The 22279-nt window shown below is 44.6% G+C and overlaps 4 protein-coding genes across 5 annotated transcripts in view; 2 read left to right on the top strand and 2 right to left on the bottom strand.

Annotated features, from left to right (window-relative positions):
- Positions 1–4857, top strand: part of LOC128741377 (tyrosine-protein phosphatase non-receptor type 21) — a 31127-nt gene extending 26270 nt beyond the window's left edge. The window contains exons 2-7 of the mRNA XM_053837161.1: positions 82–3062; positions 3124–3342; positions 3407–3583; positions 3651–3810; positions 3952–4115; positions 4202–4857. Of these exons, the coding sequence (XP_053693136.1) occupies positions 82–3062; positions 3124–3342; positions 3407–3583; positions 3651–3810; positions 3952–4115; positions 4202–4330 (3830 nt within the window). The 3' untranslated portion in view covers positions 4331–4857. The remainder of the gene's footprint in view (positions 1–81; positions 3063–3123; positions 3343–3406; positions 3584–3650; positions 3811–3951; positions 4116–4201) is intronic.
- A 520-nt stretch (positions 4858–5377) lies between these two features.
- LOC128741378 (30 kDa salivary gland allergen Aed a 3-like) lies at positions 5378–6367 on the bottom strand. The gene is made up of 3 exons (XM_053837162.1): positions 6108–6367; positions 5749–6050; positions 5378–5689 (listed from the first exon to the last, which is right to left on the bottom strand). The coding sequence occupies exons 1-3, from the start codon at positions 6307–6309 to the stop codon at positions 5492–5494; spliced, it is 702 nt and encodes a 233-aa protein (XP_053693137.1). The 5' UTR covers positions 6310–6367; the 3' UTR covers positions 5378–5491.
- A 5287-nt stretch (positions 6368–11654) lies between these two features.
- Positions 11655–15238, top strand: LOC128744532 (ATP-dependent zinc metalloprotease YME1L-like). Of its 2 annotated transcripts, none has more exons than XM_053841604.1 (8): positions 11655–11898; positions 11982–12540; positions 12599–12917; positions 13038–13351; positions 13417–13807; positions 13872–14037; positions 14104–14287; positions 14359–15238. In XM_053841604.1, the coding sequence occupies exons 1-8, from the start codon at positions 11872–11874 to the stop codon at positions 14697–14699; spliced, it is 2301 nt and encodes a 766-aa protein (XP_053697579.1). In that variant the 5' UTR covers positions 11655–11871; the 3' UTR covers positions 14700–15238. The 2 variants fall into 2 exon arrangements, with proteins under 2 accessions (XP_053697579.1, XP_053697578.1); XM_053841603.1 differs by having other exon boundaries at positions 11660–11898; positions 13035–13351.
- Positions 15239–21259: 6021 nt separating this feature from the next.
- LOC128740778 (uncharacterized) lies at positions 21260–22248 on the bottom strand. The gene is made up of 3 exons (XM_053836345.1): positions 21978–22248; positions 21854–21917; positions 21260–21770 (listed from the first exon to the last, which is right to left on the bottom strand). Exons 1-3 carry the CDS (start codon positions 22246–22248, stop codon positions 21260–21262), a joined length of 846 nt encoding a protein of 281 aa, XP_053692320.1.
- Positions 22249–22279: the final 31 nt, after the last annotated feature.

Here is a 22279-nt window from a genome sequence, read left to right as displayed (position 1 = left end):
AATATATGACTCTGTACCGTTATAACTCTGTAACAGATAATGCTTACTTACAGTTTCGTTCTATTTTTCCTATAATTGCAGATTCCTCGACAAAAATCGACTGCACATTGAGCTCGGAGAGCACCGGCCAGGAGTGCCTTGAAAATGTTTGTCAACGGATATCGATCCAGCAGCCGGAATTCTTCGGTTTGCGATATGAAGTCAAAGGTAGTGCCACGGGAGAAATGCGTTGGGTCGATCTGGATCGACCGATCAGCCGACAGCTGGAGAAGTTCTCCGCCAATATGAAGGTGCTCTATCTGAGGGTTATGTACTATGTGCTGTCTGGGGTGAGTCTGATCCACGACGAGGGAACCAGAAATTATTACTTTCTTCAGCTGAAGCATGATGTGGTTGAAGGAAGAATCAACTGTGACCCGAAACAAGCAGTTATACTGGCCAACTACAGTCGACAAGCCGAGTATGGAAACCACCAGGACCGGCATACGGTGGAGTACCTCAAGACGTTGCTGTCTTTTCCACGGGAAATGATTCAGGCCGATTTGCTGGAAACGTTAACGGAAGAAGTGATCCATCAGGCGTACGAGTTGCACAATGTGACTCAGGGAGCGGCAGAAAGTTTGTACATTTCCGCTTGCCAACAACTAGATGGATACGGTCAGGAGACATTTGCTGCAAAGGACGATAATAGTTCGGACGTCACGCTAGGAATCTCGGTTTCCGGTATCATAGTAGCGAGTGATGCGAACAAGTTCTATCCTTGGCGTGATATTAAGAATGTGCTAAATCATAAAAAGTATTTTAATATAGAGTGCTCGGATGCAAATGAAAATGTTAGGTTTACAGTTTCGGACTCTACGACGGGGTCGTATATCTGGCGGTTGTGCGCCTTGCAGCATAGATTTTTCGCTAAATATGAGAAAAATCAAACACAGGCCAGCCAGTTGAATTTGAACCTGTTTCAGAGTGATAATTTGAACGACAGTAGGGATGACTTGCTGAATGAAAGTCAGTACCAAATATCAGCAGCGATGGGGCATTTGATGGGCTCGGCCAACTGGCAAAGTAATAATGAATTGGCGGCGCAATCCAGTGTGTGGAATAATGCCGGATCTTCGATGGGTATGATGGTAGAATCGCAGCCCTCGCCATTAGTAGCATCGAGTCCTAATGTCGGTAGTATAGGTAATTTGAACAATAATAGTCTTATGAATGCCAATGCAAACGTGATGCAATCACGATCATCGCTACAGACCTCTGCACTAGATATCAATCTGAATTCGTCCTCTTCGGTGCCATTAGAGTATTCGAATCATGGCTCAAGCTGGGCTATCAATCCGGCTGGTTCCAACGCGTCACTAATCAATCGCGCACAAAGTTCATCTTGTCTAGATTTAAGCAACAATAACAACACTCAAGACCGAGAACGTCTAAAAGCGCTTTTACCAACCTACAGACCGGCACCGGATTACGAAACTGCCATACAGCAAAAATATCGAAATAGCACAAATGATGTCCGGTTGAGCAACGGCAATCTTTTGCACTTATCAGCATCGCAAATGCTGTCACAAGATCCAGGCCACATGGAGTTCAACATTACCGGCAGCCAACCAGATGTATCCTATTTCAATCACCAACAGTCGATTCAGCATCAGGCGACTGTTCACCAGCAACCGTATCCGGACGTGACCCATCACACGACTCACATGATCGGTCCCCATTACTCAGATGCTTCGGATTATGGTCTCACACAGCGCTTCAAAATGATGAGATTAGTTAAACCGCCTCCTCCATATCCCGCAAATCGTCTCAGCTCAACGTCCACTCCCGATCTGGCTTCGCATCGAGCCCTGCTTGGTTTCCGCGGAGCCCACGTTTCCGGTTCTAGTCCTGATCTAGTGTCAAGCCGTCCATTGATGAACCATCATCACGCTCAATTCCTACAAATGTCTCATAATAATCATATGTTCTATCCTGGTGAAACGCATCAGTTAAGGCATTCGCAGAACATCGTACCGCATGGAACCTACGAGAATCTAAACTACGTCGAACCCAACAAGACTGGTATGCTTCCAGCGACGCAAGGAGGAAATCTAATTTACTATGTGCCCAGAGATGTAGAGCATCTTCTGATAACGGAAGGATCGCAGTATCATAATGGCCAAATGGGCATCAATCCGAAGGCCCACCTGAACCGTTCTTCACAGCATATTAACGGCTCGATCGAACCCATCTACGAGAATGTTCCCCTACCGTGGAAAAACGAAAACGAATCGATCGGAGAAATTCGCAATCGTACCTCCAGTGTCCAGTCAGCCCCGAGCGTAAGTCGGCAAAGCCAGGAACCACCACAGCTGGCAGTCCCTCAGCAGCAATCGCCAAATTTTACCGTACCTCAGATGGTGGAACAACAACACCAAACCATTTCGTCGCAGACGCGCTACGCCCCTGCTGAGGTTATTGTTTCGCAGCATGAAACCGTGACGATTCCACCAAACCAACCCGCACAACACGCGGCGATAGCAGCAACCCCACCACTACCTCCACCGGCTGCCACCATCCCGGAAACGATGAACAGATCTAATCATCCAGTGAACGTGCTCGAAACGTCTACTTTTTCCACTCACACCGTTGATACGGCTAACAACACGGCAACGTACGGGGCACCCCTGAGCAGCCAAAACTCCCGCTACTCATCGTCCCAAGGAAGTGCTCATAACGATTCCGGTATCAGTTCCGTAACCGCTTCGTCACACGTAGGAAGTCATAACCAATCAACTTCAACCACCACTTCCACCTCTTCTTCATCGGTGAAGGAAACCAAACGGCGAAAAATTTGGGATATTCTGGGTGGTCGATCGAGAAATTCTTCAGATAAACAGAAGTCTGCCACTTTGGGAAGGGAGAAAGATCGGAAAAACAAAACCGCGGCCAACTCCGGCGGGTCGGGCAGTGGCAGCGCTAACAGTTCAATTAACGATGCCGGCCAGCTGAAGCACCGCTGGTCGACAGGAATGCCACGACAGCAAGCCCTGCCGGCGAATATCAGTAAGGAAAAGCTGGTAGGTTTATCTCAATTTTACCTTAGATGAATGTAAATTTAAAGGCTCTGCTTTTTTCCAGTGTTCGTTGTTGGAAACCAAACTAGCAGACCCGCAGCTTTACTGCGAATTCGAGCGGATACCGAAGCGGGTGGAAAACGCGAAATATGACTGTGCCCTGGCGGATGAAAATAAAAATAAAAATTTCGATCCCAACTTTTTGCCGTACGACAACAACCGAGTTCGGTTGACTCCAACACGGGACAATCGGATGGGTTATGTGAATGCGTCGCACATAACGGTGAGTTTTTCGACTAATTTTCACGTATTTGGTCCAGGAGATTATCTATCGTATACAATTGCAGAGCACTGTTGGCAACAAGCAGAGGTTCTACATAGTGGCTGAAAGTCCCAACGATGCTTATACGACCAACGTCTTTTGGCAGTGTGTTTGGGAAGCGGACGTGTACCTTTTAGTTCAACTATCCAACGAACTGAACTATATCCCGCCGACCAGCGAGCGGTGTTTAGAATACGGACAGGTAAGGACTAGTGTTGGATTGAAACTGTTCCAAAATTCATGATATTACGAAATGCTCATTATTTTAGTATCAAGTGTGGCGGGAATTTTCTCAAGAAACGGATCGCTGCACGACGTCCAAACTGCGAGTTTACCACACTCAGAGCCGTCGATACCGATCCGTGTGGCACATTTCGTACAGTGAGTGGGGAGACCAAAACTGTCCCCGGGACGTCGGCCATTTCTTAGGTAGGTGTTGATGGATCAATTTTTTTATTGAAGTAGATTGTATGAAAGCGAAAACAATGAGCGATCAAAATCATTTAAAAAATCGCCCATAGGTCGATCTTAAAACCATAAATCTAATGAAACCTTCCAACAAAATTGTAGGCTTCCTGGAAGAACTCAACTCTGTGCGGTTGGCATCGATAGCGGAAGTTCCACCGTCGCACAATACCAATCCACCGGTGCTGATTCACTGCAACGAGGGCGGTGGCCGGACGGGAGTTACACTGGTAGCCGATCTGTTAATGTACACGTTGGATCACAATCAGGTAGGTCTCGAATATGCTGCTAATAAATTCACCTGCGTTTATTACAATGCCAACACACGCAATTTTTGGTGGTTTCTTTTTCTCAGGATCTGGATATTCCTCGTTTGATTGGCCAGATCCGCCAGCAGAGGGACAACATCATACCATCACTAGCGCAATACAAATTTATTCACGCTCTGCTCATACACTACTCGAAACAGACGCGGCTGATCTAGTTTCGTTGCTTATTTATCTTATTATGTGGAGACCTTAGTGTAGAAACTACATTTTCTCACAATTTTTAAAAAGTATTGACGAGTACAGAAAGTGTACAGTATTTTTGCAGTAATCTGCTTTTTATTCGTTGTAATATTATGGACGACCCGATCTAGGCGATGGGTAGATAGTATACAAAATATCAAACTGATTTAGAAAATTGTGTGTGCTGTAAGCGAAAAGTCAGGCGTGCCTTACGAAAGCAATATTTTACAGGAGTTTCAAAAATTGTACATAGAAGTTAGGTACATATTTAATGCCATTTTCATTGATAGTGTACTGTTTTCTACATATTTTACATACGTGACGAAATGTTGAGCTAGAGCAAGTAAGTGTTGAATTTTGAACAAAACGAGTATTTTATTATATTTAATTATGTATAAACTAACAAATTTTACATAGCGTTATTGATAGGCTCCCCAACATGTGGTAGAATAATGTAAGAAGGCGGCTCAATTTGTATACTAGACTTACGTTTAATAAAGCTTCCCAGTCTATAAGCAGCTTTTATTCCTTTTAAAAAGACTACGACTTTATAATGATCACGGATTTCGACGATTGGCTATCCGGAATTTTTAGCCTATACTTATCTGCATTGGTCGTCGTATGTTCTCGAATCTCGACAGATAGCGACTGTTAGAGTCAATAGTAGCAGATCACTGGTCTTGCAATTATCAGGTATCTTAAAAAGCGGCTGCTGTATCAGAAGCAAAGTGAAAACGGCAGGGGTCTTATACTACTTCCTTGAGGTATGCCTTGAGATATTGAAAAAACATTTTTGTATAAATTTCAACCTTTCCGAAGTGTGCCAAAATTTTTTAGCTTCCAGTAAGTAATTGCCAAGATTGTCATCCTTATTATCACTGGAAAGTTTTTTCTATAGAGAAAATGTTTCAGCTGAATGTAGGTATTGACCAAAGAAAAAGCGGATGTAAACGAGATATCATATCGCTATATCGATAGACTTAGTCTGATCTATACACACACTCCCCATAAGTAAAACCCCATTTTTATGCTGCAAACATTAATCTTAATTTTTATTTAGTTATATTGCTACCCCATATAGTATGGTCCATTGCTCTCATCTTCGTTCGGATTGTCTAGGGCAAGTTCAAGTACTGTTAAGCTCCCTTAGAACTGACACAGCTTAAAACTTTCGATGAAATTCCTTCAAGTTCACTTCCGGCGGCATTATTGTGCTCATGCGCGCAACTGTCCTCTCTCGCGTCCGGTTTCTTTTTGCACTCAGCAAAAGCTTTATTTTTTTCGGTCAAAACTTTCTCAACGTCTTTACCGATACTCTTGAAGCATTCTTCGATCTATTAAAGTAGAATGCAATACAATATGTAATTTTTAACGACGATATTATTGAACTTACCTTAGAGAATTGACCGATTGTGCCAATGGCATTAATGACCGGATTTCTAATATAAGCTTGCAAACTGTTCTCCACAAATGATTTGAAGTACTCATCCTCTATTTTGTCCGATTTAGTTGCCTCCTTTATGATATCAGATACCTTGTTGTAGGTATTAACTCTATCGTCTTTTTCACCTTCGCCATTCTCACTGGATTTGTCGTCACCCGATCCAGTATCTTTTTCATCCTCTCCATTTTCTGCATCTTCGTCAGTTTCGTCATCTTCTCCAGCTTTTTCCTTTCCTTCCGTTTCTTCGTGATCTGGTTGAACCAAGTGAATTGTTAAGATTAGGTTAATAATTTGGGGACGACATTTACCATCACCGTCTTCTTCACCCGATTGGTCTTCGTCTTCCTCACTGTCGGGCGAATCTCCTCTGTCTTCTTCACCATCCCCTGGACTAGATTCTTCATCATCATTACCATCGCTGCTGTCCTCAGTTTCGTCCTGTGCAATTGGAATTGTAACCACAAAACTCATCAGACAAAAGGCGATGAATATTTTTAGTAAGGGCTTCATCTTGATTTCGATTATGATATCGTATAAACCTACGATTAGTTGATACAAGCTACTGATTTAAATTACGAGAAATCGTTGTTCATTTATATCTGGTTATGTTTGCATAAATCATTGCGGACTCCGCACATGATCAAACATTGAAAGCATCATTCATTGTAATTCCAGCTGTATTTATATCAAATGTCGAGCAATAGGTCAATATTATTTCTTTCATTTGTAGAGACAGTTGGGGCTCTCAAAGGTGTATGGAATTGAACTGGTATTGTCATTCATTACTTAATACAAGGACACGGTCAGTACAGATCTTATTGTTGTGTGGTTCTCACCGACGACATAGTATCTCCATCTAATTGAAAGCATGATAAATCTTTCGTATCTTTTTTACGCGGTTTCATAGAAAAGTTGGAGGGTACTTATTTACCTATCCTGTTAAGGTTAAGGTCCGTAAAGGTTTCACCTGTGCCAACATACTCGGTCCATGGCTGTCTGTGTCTAGTTTCGGGAACGTCTCATACCCCTTGCTGTCCACTTCTGCGTCTGGTACCAATCGAATTCAAGGCGAACACTATTTTTGCAGAGTTGTCCATTATTCTCATAACATCACCGGTCCATTGCAAACTTCCATTCTCATATAGTATTGTACACCATTCCCTCCATTATTTTTATAGCTCTTCACGGTCGTTAGTAATATGGATGGCATTGAAAAGATGCTGCTTATAGGGACACTTTTGAGGGATCTACCGCAATACACAGATTTATGGCCTGTTGTCGATCGCTCGTCCACAAAACCGGCTTGGTAATTTTCCTCAAATCTCCTTGCTAGCACCGATAGACGGCAAAAGATTAAAGCACTTTATAGGCGGCGTTGAGAATAGTGATCGCTCAGTAGTTCCCACGCCGCCGCACAAAGCTGACGATGGGTAAAACGCTAATCAGACCGGTTGTACTCTACGGACTAAGAGATAGTAACTTTGCTTACGGAAGACATACTTGCACTTGCCGTATTTGAACGAAAGGTGTTGTGAACTATTTTTGGCGCAGTACAAACGGAAAGCAGAAAGTGATGGAGGCGTATGAATTACGAGCTACATCTGGCGAAAGTTGGGAGAGACTACAGGGGGTCGGCCACACCGCAAGGATGCCGGACGACTGTGCAGTGAAATCCGTTCTGTTCAAGAACCTTGCTGGCTCCAGGAAATGAGGGGCCCAACATGCTAGATGGGTCGACCAGGTTGAAACCGACTTGCGTGAGTCGAGACGCGCAACAAATTGGCGGCGAGTAGCCCAGGACCGAGTACAATGGAGAGGAGTTCTTGATACGGCAAGAGCTACCCCAGCTCTCGGCTGGTAAAGTAAGTAACTAGTTCCCACATTCTAACTTATCGCTCTTGTATATTATGCATCTTACATCCTCCTTCCATTCCTCCGCTAGTTATTTTCTTTCCCAGATCCCTTATCAGCTGGTGCGGACAGGTAGCCAACCTATCCGGGGCAATCTTGATAAGTTCTTCTGCGATGCAATCTAAGTCAGCTGCTTTGCGGCTTTTGAGCTGCTTGATAGCTTCGATCACTTCACCTATTGTGGGAGTCGGTAGATTACCATCATCCTCCGTACTGTCATTTCCCCTGCTGTCTTAGTATTCCGCCTCTACTTCTACTTTTCGATTACCGGACAACATTCGTACATCTTCATCCCGACATGTACGGATACGTTCAGATTCTTGTAAAATTTACGCGCTTCCTGAAAACGATACAGCTGTTCCATATCCTCGCACACCATTTCTTCCCGCCGGCGCTTGTTATCCAGGAAAACTGGGTTTGCCGTCTTCGTTTCTGTCTATGTTGTTCCCTATTTTATTGGGTCCCTGCTGCAGTAGCATCGATGCTCAAATTGAATTCTTCTTGTCAAATATCCCAGTCGTAATAATCCCAAATAATACCAGTCGTAACGTCAACCAACGCACGATGACTGCTTTAACGCTATCCTAGAAGTTCTCAAAAATAACTTCGTTTAGCTCTCTCTCATTCACCAGCGCTACCTCAAGGCTTTGCGTACAGTCACTGGCGACTTCAGGTAGCTTGAGTTGTCCCAGATTGTGTCATGGCGGCGCGGGTGACGGTACTAAATGTTGCTAACGACGGAAATTCTTTAGGATATTTGAACGGGTAACCAACCCCGGTGGAAGCTAAGGTCGTAAGGTCGACACGGTGAATCGCCGTTTCCGTACCAGGTATGCGGCTGTATCCCAGGTTAGGGGCGGCATACAACAGCGACTGATCCGGAGCGGACGGCTGACTTATGAAACGCTGTGTCTCGCCAGCTATACCCAATACAGCAGCCCTGTCCGCGAGACGAGGCATCGCAGCCCCAGTAAGGCAGTAACTTTCGCTAGGAGAAATTCAGGAAAGGAACTACAACCGGATAATCGGCATGGACCCAGGCAAAAGAAAAAGGGCAACGATTATTGGAAACTTGGTACTTGGAATGTCAGGACTCTACTTGAACCGGCACGCGCGGGTATCCTGGCAAGAGAGCTGCAGAAGACCACAAACGACAATGGCCTACCACAAACGACAATGGTCTGAGGCTCATCAACTTCGCTGCAGCCAGAGGAATGGTTATCTGTAGTACCCATTTTGCACGATGGAACATTCGGAAGCACACCTGGAAACACCCTAATGGAGAGGCCTGCTTTCAGATCGACCACGCTCTGGTTGATGGCCGGCACTTTTCTGATGTCGCAGACGTGCGATCGTTCCGAAGACCAAACGTTGACTCGGACCACTATCTCGTAGTAAGCAAGATCCGCGCCCGGTTGTCCAACGTCTTCAAATCGAAGCCAACGAGGAAGATACGACTGAACATTCGGCGGTTATCAGCGGAGGGAGTTGCTGCAGAGTACTCTCGGAAGACTGATGAGCGGATCGGTGAACATTTCGGAGATAACCTGAACGAACAGTGGAGACAGTTCCACGACGCGATCAGTACTACAGCGCGTGAAGTGTTGGGTACTACAACTGGTGCAGCCACTTCCAGTGAATGGTTTGACGCAGAGTGCCAGGGAGTGAGTGATGAGAAGAATCGAGCCAGAAGTCACATTTTGGCTGCAACTGTGACACGCCAGAGCAGAGAGATAGATACCGAGATGCTAGAGCCGCCGAAAAGAGACTTCACCGTCGTAAGAAACGTCAGCATTGGGATCGCGTTCTTGCGGAGGCGGAGAATTGTTTCGAGAGGCACGATGCAAGAAGTTTCTTTAATACGATCAACGGAATCGGGAACCGGACCGTGCCAACTCCTGTTATATGCAACGATAAGGAGGGGAACCTGATTACCGAAAGATCGGAGGTGGATAGGCGTTGGAAACAATATTTCGATGCATTGTTGTATGGTGAACAAGATGGAACGGTCAACAGAAACAGGATAACGATTGAGGATGATGGACAAGCTGTGGATCCACCAACTTTGAACGAGGTTAGGAAAGCAGCGAGAGAGCTGAAAAACGGCAAAGCAGCTGGAAAGGACGGCATCCCCGCCGGACCAAATGTTCACCTTGCGACAGATCCTCGATAAATTCCGGAAATTCAACTTTGCAGACTCATCATCTGTTTATAGACTTCAAGGCGGCGTACGATTCAGTTAAACGAAACGAAACGAATATAGTTTTCCACGAATTACGTAGCCAGCTGTGGTCCCGTAGCCTACAACTCCGTACAAAACTCGCGCTTTATAAGACGCTAATTCTCCCGGTGGTACTCTACGGCCACGAAGCGTGGGCGTTGAAAGAGAGCGAACGACGAGCTCTTGGCGTTTTCGGGCCTAAGATCCTGCGATCAATTCTTGGCGGCATATTAGACGAAGGAGTGTGGCGCAGGCGCATGAATCATGAAATATACTAAGTATACAAAGATGCGGATATTGTGAAGCAACTAAAATACGGCAGGCTACAGTGGCCTGCCACGTAGCAAGGATGCCGGATGAGAGACCAGCGAAAACAATATTTAGCAGAGAACCCGACAGAGGCCGACGACTTCGAGGCAGACCCCGTACCCGTTGGATGAGCGCTGTTGACGAGGATGCTAGAACAGCGGGTGTTAGGGGCGACTGGAGAGTGGCAGCCCAAGCCCGAGTAATGTGGAGACGGCTCATGAATTCGGCATGGATTCGATAAGCGGATTGTCACCGAAAAAGTAAAGTAAAGTAAGGTCAGAATTGATGTTTGCGCGACGAATATATGTGAGACGTGATTCGGTCTGTTGTGATGATCTTCATGTGTACCGATATGGGAGGCTATGCATGAAATAGGTACTTCGTATGTCCATATTTTGGAGGCACGATGTCAATGTGTAGTTTCATTCGTTAGCCGATCAGAGCCGCATATGAAATTTGTTATGTTCAGAACAGATTTCTTGACAGTTTGGACTTAAAAACAAGAATTCATGAAAATTGCGAGAAAAAAATACACCAAATCTCGTATTACGTCCATTCATTTTACGTCCGAAATTTGAGTTAATGTGTAATGTCCTCTCAATTTATGTCCGAAATTTGAATCAACGTCCTCTTTTTTTGTGTCCAAAATTTCAATTAACGTCAGCTCTTTTTACGGCCAACACTTGAATTAACGTCTTGTCTTTTACGTCCAAAATTTGAATTAACATCCTCTTATGCTCAATTCGATTTTTATGATAAATCTGGTTTTGAAAAAATATGTTGGTAGAGTTTGTTATAATGAAAAACCTTAAGACTACGAGATAATCATTTTGACTTCTTTTGTCTGTGATTTCATTAAAAAATAGTTCTTACATATTTAGCTTGATTGTATCATTTTTATGATGCTACCCGTTAGAAGGTTAAAAATGTTTGAAATTAGCGATATCCGAAAGAATGGCGAAATTTCCGTTAAAGCTTTCCGCGAAAATGAGAGACCTCAAATTTTTACATATTGATTTTGTGTCCCGCGTATTAAATTTGATAAAATTCTAGGACCCTTCTTTCCGTTTTGTACGGTAATTGGAGATTGGTTCTGGTTCTTTACAGTGTCAACCGCGCTATTAGCAATACAACGATAACCCAAAAACGTTTCTTTATTATTCCGAAAATGTTTTTTTATTCAATGGTCGGGCTGGAACTAACCCAGGTTTAAAAACAAAAATGAAGATAGAAATAACAAAAGGGCGAATCTCGCAAGCGTAAACAAACCGAGTGAGGGTTGATTTTCCTATGCTGGCCCAGCAAAAAATAACTCTCACCCGTTTTGTTTACATTTGCGACATTCGCCCTTTTGTTAATTCTATCTAGAATTATTATTAATCTTATGATAGGGCATCTAGTCACAACTGTCAAACTTATACAATACCGCAATTTTGGAAGAACAAAACGAAGAAGACGTGAAAAGAGATAGTGCCCGTGCGTGGATTTTGTGAACAAAATTAATAAAGCGCCTCTAAAGAACAAAAGAATTCATATTTTCCATTTAGTTGGAAATAATTTAGTGCTCAGATTAGATCTTTTGTTCAAGAAGTGTTGACCAGCATCGTACGTTGCAGAAACCGAGTGATAGCATGTTTACAGTAAATACACATCAGCACGTAAGTTTGATTTCACAAATCGCCATTGAATCGACGTCAGCCAGCCAGAATTGATTTATTTTTGTACTCAATGTCCTTTGCAGCAACTGCTGTTTCATCTATCACAAATTACTCCGCGTCACAGTAATATCGCTTTCAAAAAGCAGCACAAAAATCATCCGTCTACCAAGCATGGAAAGGAGACTGCCTTCTTGGCGCAGCAAGATTTCGTACCTCGAATCAAGCAATCGCTTGTTCAGTTCTACGTCGATAGCTTTCGACAGTCGGTGGAGCAGCCATTAACTGCGTCAAACAATGCAAAACCAGACGCCGCCAGTCTGTTCGAATTGAAATTACCTCGTCGGATTGAGCGCAGTTTGCTCAAGCACTTCAGCAGCGTTCAGATTGTGGCAAGCCACCGCGATGACGTTCCGTGGAGTTTACAGCTCTCACCTAAAGCTCGTCGTGGCAGGGGAGCCGGGCAGCAAGCGGAAACCGTTTTCTTCAATGGACAAGTGGTTCAACAAATAGTGCGCAGTTTGCTGGCTCAGCCGGCGAGTGCCATGTCACTGCTGCAACAACGAGGTTTCAAGACTGTGCGATCAATCAGTGCCGAGCAGAAAAGGAATCCTGGCTTGTTCACCCGTGTGAAGGATACAATAGGTAAGGGCATGTGGTATAATGGCCATAACAAAAGAAACTCAATTTATGTTCTTTTTAGCTACTCCGGTTGCACCGCAAATTTCCCATAAATACGAGCCCGTTCCGTTTAATGCTCAAACCATCAACCCTCAGCAATATACTGAACCATTCAATAAACTTTTAAGCGAGGTTAACGATCCGACGATAGCGGAGGAACAACGACAACGTTTGAAGGTTGCTTTCGCTGAAGGTTATCTAACTGCCACACACCCGGATCACGTCAATCGGTCGGGAAAAGCGATGCGATATCTCAAAGTTCTCCAGCAGCTGCTCATCATCGTCGTGTTCATCGGAATTTTCATCAGCTTGTTTGTCTCGAGCAACGGGTCCGTCTTCAGGTCTGCTATCTGCTACGCTTCGCTAAGCTAGTTCAAATTATTTTGATACTTTTTTTTTGCTCGTTCAATGCTGAACCGGTGATGTTCATTTTTCGCAAACGCTTTTACTCTTTTCAGTAGAATACAAATTGGCAACCAGGTCGAGGTCGACCCCGAAGACATCTCGGTTACCTTCGAGGATGTCAAGGGTTGCGACGAAGCGAAACAGGAGCTGAAAGAGGTAGTTGAGTTTCTTAAGAATCCCGACAAATTCAGCAACCTCGGTGGAAAGCTACCGAAGGGCGTACTGCTGGTGGGACCACCCGGTACCGGTAAAACACTGCTAGCTAGGGCAGTGGCCGGTGAAGCGGGCGTTCCGTTTTTCCACGCTGCCGGGCCCGAATTCGATGAGGTACTGGTTGGTCAGGGAGCCAGACGTGTGCGAGATTTATTCAGTAAGTGCTTTGTTGCATTCCAATGGTTCGAAAATATTGAATCTTTTGTTTAATTCTAAATACAGAAGCGGCAAAGGAACGTGCACCTTGCGTTATTTTCATTGATGAAATCGATTCGGTCGGGGCAAAGCGAACTAATTCAGTCCTGCATCCGTACGCCAACCAGACCATCAATCAATTGCTGTCGGAAATGGATGGTTTTCAACAGAACGAGGGAGTTATCGTGCTGGGGGCAACCAATCGGCGGGATGATCTGGATCAGGCTTTGCTAAGACCGGGCCGGTTTGATGTTGAAGTGGTTGTGCCTACCCCAGATTATATCGGTCGAAAAGAGATTCTTACCTACTATCTGAGCAAAATTTTGAGCAAGGAAATTAACGTAGATCAACTGGCGAGAGGAACGACGGGTTTCACGGGGGCCGATATTGAAAATATGGTCAATCAGGCTGCACTAAGGTATGAACTAACTTGTATTTATTGACTTTTGGCAAGTTTTAAAGAGAATGGTTTATTTTTTTAGAGCTGCCATCGATGGAGCGGAAGTTGTGTCTATGAAGCATTTGGAAAATGCCAGAGATAAGGTACTTATGGGTCCGGAACGTAAATCTCGTCTGCCAGACGAAGAGGCAAACAAAATTACGGCATATCATGAAGGCGGACATGCAATAGTTGCCTACTACACGAAGGTATCAATCATTAAATGAAGAGGCGTTTCACATGAAGTTCTAATTTTTCGAAAAACTTAATTCCAGGAATCGCATCCTCTTCACAAGGTGACAATCATGCCACGCGGACCATCGCTGGGCCATACTGCGTACATCCCGGAAAAGGAACGTTATCATGTCACCAAACAACAGCTGCTGGCAATGATGGACACCATGATGGGCGGCAGAGCAGCGGAAGAATTGATTTTCGGAGCGGACAAAATTACTTCTGGTGCGTATTTTTGCATAATCGCTACAATACAATATTCCTAACCATTCATCCTTTTTTGTTATTACTAACAGGAGCAAGCAGTGATCTGAAACAAGCGACATCCATTGCTTCGCACATGGTACGCGAATGGGGGATGTCCGATAAGGTTGGTTTGCGGACGATCGAATCTTCAAAGGGATTCGGTGCACCGTCGGATATGCTCTCGCCATCGACGATAGAAAGCGTGGATGTTGAGATAAAGAAAATTCTTAACGATAGCTATGAACGGGCTAAATCCATTTTGAAGCAGCATGCTAAGGAACACAAGGCACTGGCAGAAGCGCTGCTTAAGTACGAAACACTCGACGCCGAGGATATCAAGGCAATTCTCGGCGGTGAAAAACCCGTTACCGAAGAGCACCGAGCCGGTTGAACAATACGTGCTGCATTGTTATTCCAAAACACAAAAATATGATACGAAATGAGGGTTAAATCTTATCGTGATTGTGTAAAAGCAAACACTCTGGCATACTTAGCGTACTAATGGCTGGCAAGTCAGCTGAAACTGTAGAATTAGTGTATAATTTAATCCACGCTTCCTGCTTCCGATAAGCAGCAACAAAAATCTAAATCCTTTAATAGTCTTAACGAAATGGTCTATAAACTGTTGAGTAAAAACCTATACACTAATTGGCAAGAAAATACATCCAACTAGGCTGAACACAAACTTGCATGGTTGCAAAGATTCGTACTTTTAGGTAATGAAGTCTGAACGTTGAAGTTTGTATCTTTTACTATCTGTAGGTGGCGTCCACGACGAATGTTTCACAAATGTTTAGTTATAAGCAGCATACTTGCTTATTCAGACCAGTAAACCGTGAGGTACATCTATAATTATTTATAAAACCAAATCTGTCGCTGCAGCAGCACTGTTATAGATTTATTTCTTGTTTCGGTAATAAAGCAACCATGGTGTCTCAAAGTATTGCTTTCTTTTTAAAGACAGTAGGAACGGATAATAGACCTTTCCAGTTTCGTGTGTGTTGGTGCTTGAAAATGAGGCAAACAGGCATCAGTTCTTCCCCAAAATGAGGCAAATATCATGTATGTACACGAGTATTTTGTGCTCATTAATGTGGGTGCTTGAGCTGTCAGAAAGCTCTATTGGGTTCTGTGCCACTGTGCATGAACGCGGACGTGTCGTAGGACTACGAGTGTTGTCAAATTTCTATATCACGACAAATAGTTTTCATCAATGGTTTGATTGCCTCTGCCGTCCCACGATTTCTAGTAATGATGTCAAGGTCGTCTACGAAGGCTGGGAGTTGGCTAATTTTGACGAAGATTGTTCTTTCGTTTCAATGCTCGCTCGCACCTTCAATACCGATGTTAAGTAATATACAGGACAGGGCATTCCGTTTCCATATCCTTTTGCGCGATTCAAAAGGACTCGAGAGAGCCCCGGAAACCTGCACGTAGAACAGGGTCCAGGGTAGCTTTGATGTCAGTTTGGAAGAACATTCTCGCGCATTATCTGCCATAGCTCGCGCCATGTTCGCGCTCAACTGTATCGTATGCTGCCTTAAAATCCACGAATATATGATGCGTGGGCACGTTATACTCCCGATATTTTTTCTGTATTTATCGGAGTGCGATCTGTAGTATCACAACTACACCTTTTGTCCATCCGTCCGATGGTTTCTCCTTTTCCCAAATCCTTGAAATTATCCAGTGAAGTGTTGTTGATAGTGAAACCTTACCATTTTTGTAAAGTTTTGCCGGGAATCGGTCGTTTTCGGCGGCTCTATTAGTCTTTAACTGTCCGATTTCACGCCGGATCGTTTCGATGAGGTGACTTCATTGGTGCAGCAAGCACTCTGCTCTGATTACAGAGCACTTGGCGACGCTGATACTGAGCCGGTTGCATACACACCATCTATAAAACAAATCGATAAGCTTTTGGAATTCGATGCAGTCAGCGACTGAGTGACTGATTTTGTGGACATCCGCGTACACGATTCTGCATCCTGGAGGGAGTATCATGCGACATCATTTGCCCTTATTCTGCGAGTCACGTGACTCAATACGACAATTGTCACTCGCCGTCACTCGCCACGGCGAGTCGAGTCACCTAGGTGACAACCGAGTCACCTAGGTAAGAAACCCCTGTCACCTAAGTGACAGACCGTGTCACCTAGGTGACAAAGCGAGTCACCTAGGTGACAAATGTCACCTGATTCGCGGTGACTCCAAATAGTCACGTCACTCGCCTCGCAGAATAAGGGTGATTGTAATACAGCGAAAATAGCAAGGGTCCGACGTTGCTGCCCTGATGCACACCTGAGGCACTCCGGAGGCCGCAAGACTCGGTGCTCCCCAGTTTCACAGAAAGACAGCGTGTTCAAGAAAAGATTTCAACCACCGGAGAAAAGCAGCAGAGGCACCGAGATGCTTTATTTTAGCAAGTAGTATGGTGTGGTCAACTCGGTCGAACGAAGCTTTGTTGTCAGTATACACCGTGCCGACTTGTGCTCCACCTTCCATATGTTGTAGACAAAATGAGCTGAACTTCACCAGATTTGTGCTGATCGAGCGACCAGGAAAAAACCATGTTGATCAGTTGAGATGTATTGTGCAAAACTTCTGTGCAACAAGCCACCAAAAAGGATCTCGAATAATTTCGAGCCAGCGCAAAACGACGTAATTCCGCGGTAATTGGCAATATCGTTTTTGTTTCCCTTTTTGAACACAGGAAAGATATAAGATCTTTTCCAGCATGCTGGAAATGTTTGCTGAAGAAGCGCTTGGTTAATAATAAACTGTAGAGGTTTCGACAGAGTAGATGCACAATTTTTCAGTATAATCGACGGTATTCCATCAGACCCGGAACAAAGAGGATATGAACTGCTTCAAGGCAGCTTCAACTTCATTGTGCATGAAACTAGTTATGTTTATATCGCACACGTTTGCAGGAACGAACTTTAGAGCTTCTTGGACGTCAAGGGCAGAAGCACTGGTACTGGCGAATACACTAGAGAATTGCTGAGCAAAAAAATTACAAATGTCTTCAGTATTGCTGGATTGTCGGACCCATTCAAATCTCGCAAGGGAATTCAGTCTTTCATATCCACTTTCCAACATGGCGCTTGACTAAAACGCGAAGCAGAGAAGATTGTGTTAAAGATAAATACGTCTAAAAAGAAGTATATGCTGATGGGCGGGACCGCGCGTGACAGGGTCCGCTTCGGCTGTACCATGGTAATCGATGTGGATGAATTTGAGGTAGTCAACGAGTTCGTGTACCTTGGTTTACTAAAAAAAGAGGAAACAATACCAACCGTGAAAGTAAAAGGCTTATTATCAACGGGAGTCGTACCTATGGGCTATGGACACCAGACCACAGACACTTGCGGTCGATGAATCTGAGCCTCCGTACAAAGTGCACATTGTACAAAATGCTAATTAGACCGGTTGATCTCTATGGGTTTGTAAACGTGGACACTGTTAGAAGAGGGCCTTCGAACAAAGAGGAAACGAAGAATGAACCACGAACTCGCGCGTTTCTACAGCGAACCCTCTGTTTAAGAAGTGGGTAGAACTTACGTTATGCAGGCCTTGTTATAAGACGTAAGGCCAATTAAGCAAGTAAGCTCGGAATAGTCGTTCTAGCTTTTCACGATTTCAGTCCTCCTAGCATTTTTTCCTTCTCAAAAACATGGTCAACTTATTCCGCGCTCGTCGATTTATGACCAAATTCTTCCCGTATGGAGCGTATATTGATGATGTTGGAAAAAACCGACTATCCATGAGAATATGGTTGATTTGGTTCAATATTTAATATTTAATATTTAATATTCAATATTTCAATATTTGGAGGCCCGGAATCAGCGGAACGATTGATTTGCGATGAATGTAGGAGGGTAATGGATGAGGAGAACGCTGCGCTGGCGGCCAAGATGCGCAGTGCCACACGTCAGAACGTGGAAAGACACAAACAGAAGAAGATGCAGCGAAACCAAGTTTTTCGGGAGAGCGCTACCTGGTAGAGCAGGAATATGCAGAGTTGGAGCGGCTGCATCGTTCTCAGGAAACGCGAAAGTTCTACCAGAAACTGAACGGATCCCGCAAAGGCTTTGTGCCGCGAGCCGAAATGTGTCGGGATAAGACTGGCATAGGTGAGAGCAGCACTTCCACGAACACCTGAATGGCGCCCAGGCGGAGAACCATGGCGGCGGGGAAAGCGATTTCAACGGTGCAACAAACGGAGAAGAGGTGCAGCCCCAACGATAGGCGAAGTTAAGGAGGTCATCATGCAGCTAAAGAACAACAAGTCGGCTGGAAAAGATGGCGTCGGAGCGAAGCTTATCAAAATGGGACCAGAAAAGCCGGTCGTTTGTCTACTCCGACTAATTGTTAGAATTTGGGATACGGAACAGCTACCGGAGGAGTGGAAAGATGGGGTTATCTGCCCGATCTATAAAAAGGGCGACAAATTAGATTGTGAGAACTATCGAGCGATCACCGTTCTCAATGCCGCTTATAAAGTGCTGTCCCAAATCATTTTCCGCCGTCTCGCCAATTGCGAATAGAGTTGTAGGAACTTATCAAGCCGACTTCGTCGAAGGTCGGTCTACAACGGATCAAATATTTACACAGCGGCAAATCTTCCAAAAGGGCCGTGAATACAGAGCTCCCACGCATCATTTATTCGTTGACTTCAAAGCCGCATATGATACCGTCGACCGGAAAGAGCTATGGAAAATCATGGACGAGAACAGCTTTCCCAGGAAGCTCATGAAATTGATTAAATCTACGATGGATGGTACACAGTGCTGTGTTCGGATTTCGGGTGGATTGTCAAGTTCATTAGAATCACACAGAGGGCTTCGTCAAGGTGATGATCTTTCATACCTGTTGTTCAACATAGCGCTACAAGGTGTTATGAACCGAGCGGATATCAACACGCGGGGCACGATATTCAACAAATCTAGTCAATTCGTCTGCTTTGCCGATGACATGGATATTATCGGCAGAACATCTGAACACCAGACTAAAGCCCGAAGCAGAAAAGATTGGGTTAAAGATAAATACGTCTAAAACAAAGTACATGCTGGCCAGCGGAACCGAGGCCGAGCGACACCGCTTGGGCAGTAGTATATTGATCGACGACGATGAGTTTGAGGTATTCGATGAATTTGTCTACCTTGGCTCACTGGTAACGGCGGACAATGATACCAGCCGTGAGATTCGGAGGCGTATTATCAGCGAAAGTCGTGCTTACTATGAGATTCACAAGCAATTACGGTCGGGCAGACTCAGTCCCCGTTCAAAGTGCACCCTGTACAAGACGCTTATTAGACCGGTTGTTCTCTACGGGCATGAAACATGGACAATGCTCGAGGAGGACTTGCGAGTGCTCGGAGTTTTCGAACGACGAGTGCTAGGAACGATCTTCGGCGGTGTACAGGAGAACGGAGTATGGAGGCGGAGGATGAACCATGAACTCGCACAGCTTTATGGCGAACCCAGTATCCAGAAGGTGGCTAAAGCTGGACGGATACGATGGGCAGGACATGTTGCAAGAATGCCGGACAACTACCCTGCAAAGCTGGTGTTCGCCTCAAATTCGGTAGGAACAAGACGCTCTGGAGCGCAACGAGCAAGTTGGTTCGACCAGGTGGAGCGAGCTCTGGCGGAGAGTACTCGGGGTCCGATAAATTGGAGAGCGGTAGCCCTCAACCGAGTTACATGGAGAAACTTTGTTCAACAGACTTTGTCTTAGGACGGCAAGCCACCTAAGTAAATAAGTAAGTAAGTGGTGAGGTGATTTCCATGTGACGTGCTTCTGAAAACCAGGCTTCGGGAAGCTGCGAAGTTAATGCATCGCTGGCCGCGTTTGTGCTGTAGTTGAAGAAACGGCTTTTTATCCCAAACACACAATTCACGCCATCTTACATCAGCTCTACGGTTTTGGAGAAATCTGGTAAACACACCTTTACGCATTTGCGATGGATTTCTTGTAGTGCCACGATGTGGACCTTCTAGGATTCTAACTGTTCGAGCAGCACCCTATCGCAATCCACGAAATTCAGCTATCTGTAGTTGCAGGTACCAAGCATCCATTTCGTGTCGTCGCCTTTGTCCTTGACGAATGTTCCGAGTCTAATTTCCTTGATTGTTCGTAGTGTTGCCTTACTAAAGCCACGCCTCCAAGTCTCGTGATGGGGCTGTCATCTTAGGTGTAGTGGCGAGACAACACGTTTCTTTATTTAGCCACCCACTCCGAATCAGGCACTGTCGTGAGCCGCTCCAAACCTGGAATACAACCACGCATATAAGTGTCTCCTTCCTTGTCGGTATACGCTTTAGTTTCCACCGGGGTTGGTTACCCGATTTCCGCTAAGGCTAAGGTTGCTCGTGTTCCGGCTGATACCACGAGGGGGTACGGATAGGAGTTGCTGGATAAGAGGCTAAGGACTACTATGAGGTGTATGTTGCGCATTATTCAGCCAATAAGGACCGACGAATAGGTTTCTCGAACGACAATGAACGATATTTTCCATTTCGCCAGCAAAATCAAATGGATAAAACAACTCGTTTGAAACAAGTCGAACGCAACTAAGTTCCATCGGAATACAGAAGAAGTAGGACATTCGACTCGGTAGTCGTCTCGCAATTGTTCTGTACTCTAATAGTTGTCAGTGAAGTCTGTCGAATAAGAACAGGTCAGGCTTCGAAAAGGAAATGTAGCACATAGGCTATACTTTGCTTTTTTATGATACACATTCAAAAAAGTCTATTTTTAATACTAAACATTTATTCAATGTTGGACGGTTAACTTTGGAATACAATTGTTCGTTCAACTATATCTTACATCTTTTGTAAAAAAAAATAAAATAAAAACTGTTATAATGCAGATCCAAGGGAAATGAAGAACATCAGCGTGCCGTGGGAAACTATTCATTAAATTAACTAAATTTTAGTTAACATTATTCACACTAGTTGAGCATCCTTTCCACATTCTAGTTGCACAAGATAGGTAAGTATCTTCATCTTGGCAATGGCCCGCGTCTCCATTGATAATCGCTGAAGAGGACCGACTAGAGACATGGCAAAATATTCATCTTCAGTCATTTTGTCCGCGAACCTGTTTGCACTGGTTGCAGCCGGGTTTTGTTCTGCTGGAGGGTGCGGTGCACGCAACGATTGTTTGTGGGTTTGCGGCCTGTCAAGGTCAGTGTTTTTACCTGTCGTTGCAGCAGCAGTGCTGCTACTGGTGACACATAAATCACTATTGTTTTCCTCTTGTGGAGCAAAATGATTATTTTCTGGTTGTTGTAAATCGAGCGACATTGCTGCATCGTCACTGTCGATGGATTGACTATCGGGAGTAGCTTCCTGCAACACTTCTTCCTCTTCTTCCTGGTAGTATTCGATTATTAGATCGGGATCATCTTTATGCTCGGATTCAGTTTGTAGGATAAAACTGCAACCATCTTCCGTGCTATTTAGAAATAGATAACGAATCTATTAAAAGGTACTAAATAAAGTGGCACATAAACCACTAAACAAAGGCAATAGACCTACCTATGTTCAGAGTTTTCTTCAACCACGATGGCTTCCAAGACTGGATTTTCTTCGTCATTTTTTTCTAAAATTCACACGTTTTAAAACTTACCGATGAAAAATCGTGTCTAAAATCTCTACGTACCGTCCTTTGGCTCTTTTCGTATTCGATAATCCAACGGAACAGCAAAGCGGCTGAGTGTGGTCCGATGAAACTGCCGCCGGATGTGTGGCTCGGCGAAGTGTACTTCACAGACCTGTCGGCGTGCATCGGACGGTAAATGAGCGGCAAGCTCCTCATTGCCCGATTTTTGGAGCCAAACTTGTCGTCGGCTATCTTTGGGCAAATTGAAGAACGTTATTTTAGAGAATGGTTTTGGCCGATTGTAACAGTTTTTGAATATACAGCACGACATGCTAAACACTTTGCGAAGCGAAGCGCCCGCG

Source organism: Sabethes cyaneus, chromosome 3 (assembly GCF_943734655.1).
Source record: "Sabethes cyaneus chromosome 3, idSabCyanKW18_F2, whole genome shotgun sequence".
Lineage (NCBI taxonomy): Eukaryota > Metazoa > Arthropoda > Insecta > Diptera > Culicidae > Sabethes > Sabethes cyaneus.
Note: the sequence above shows the minus strand (reverse complement) of the source record. Positions and strands in the feature narration are given on the sequence as shown.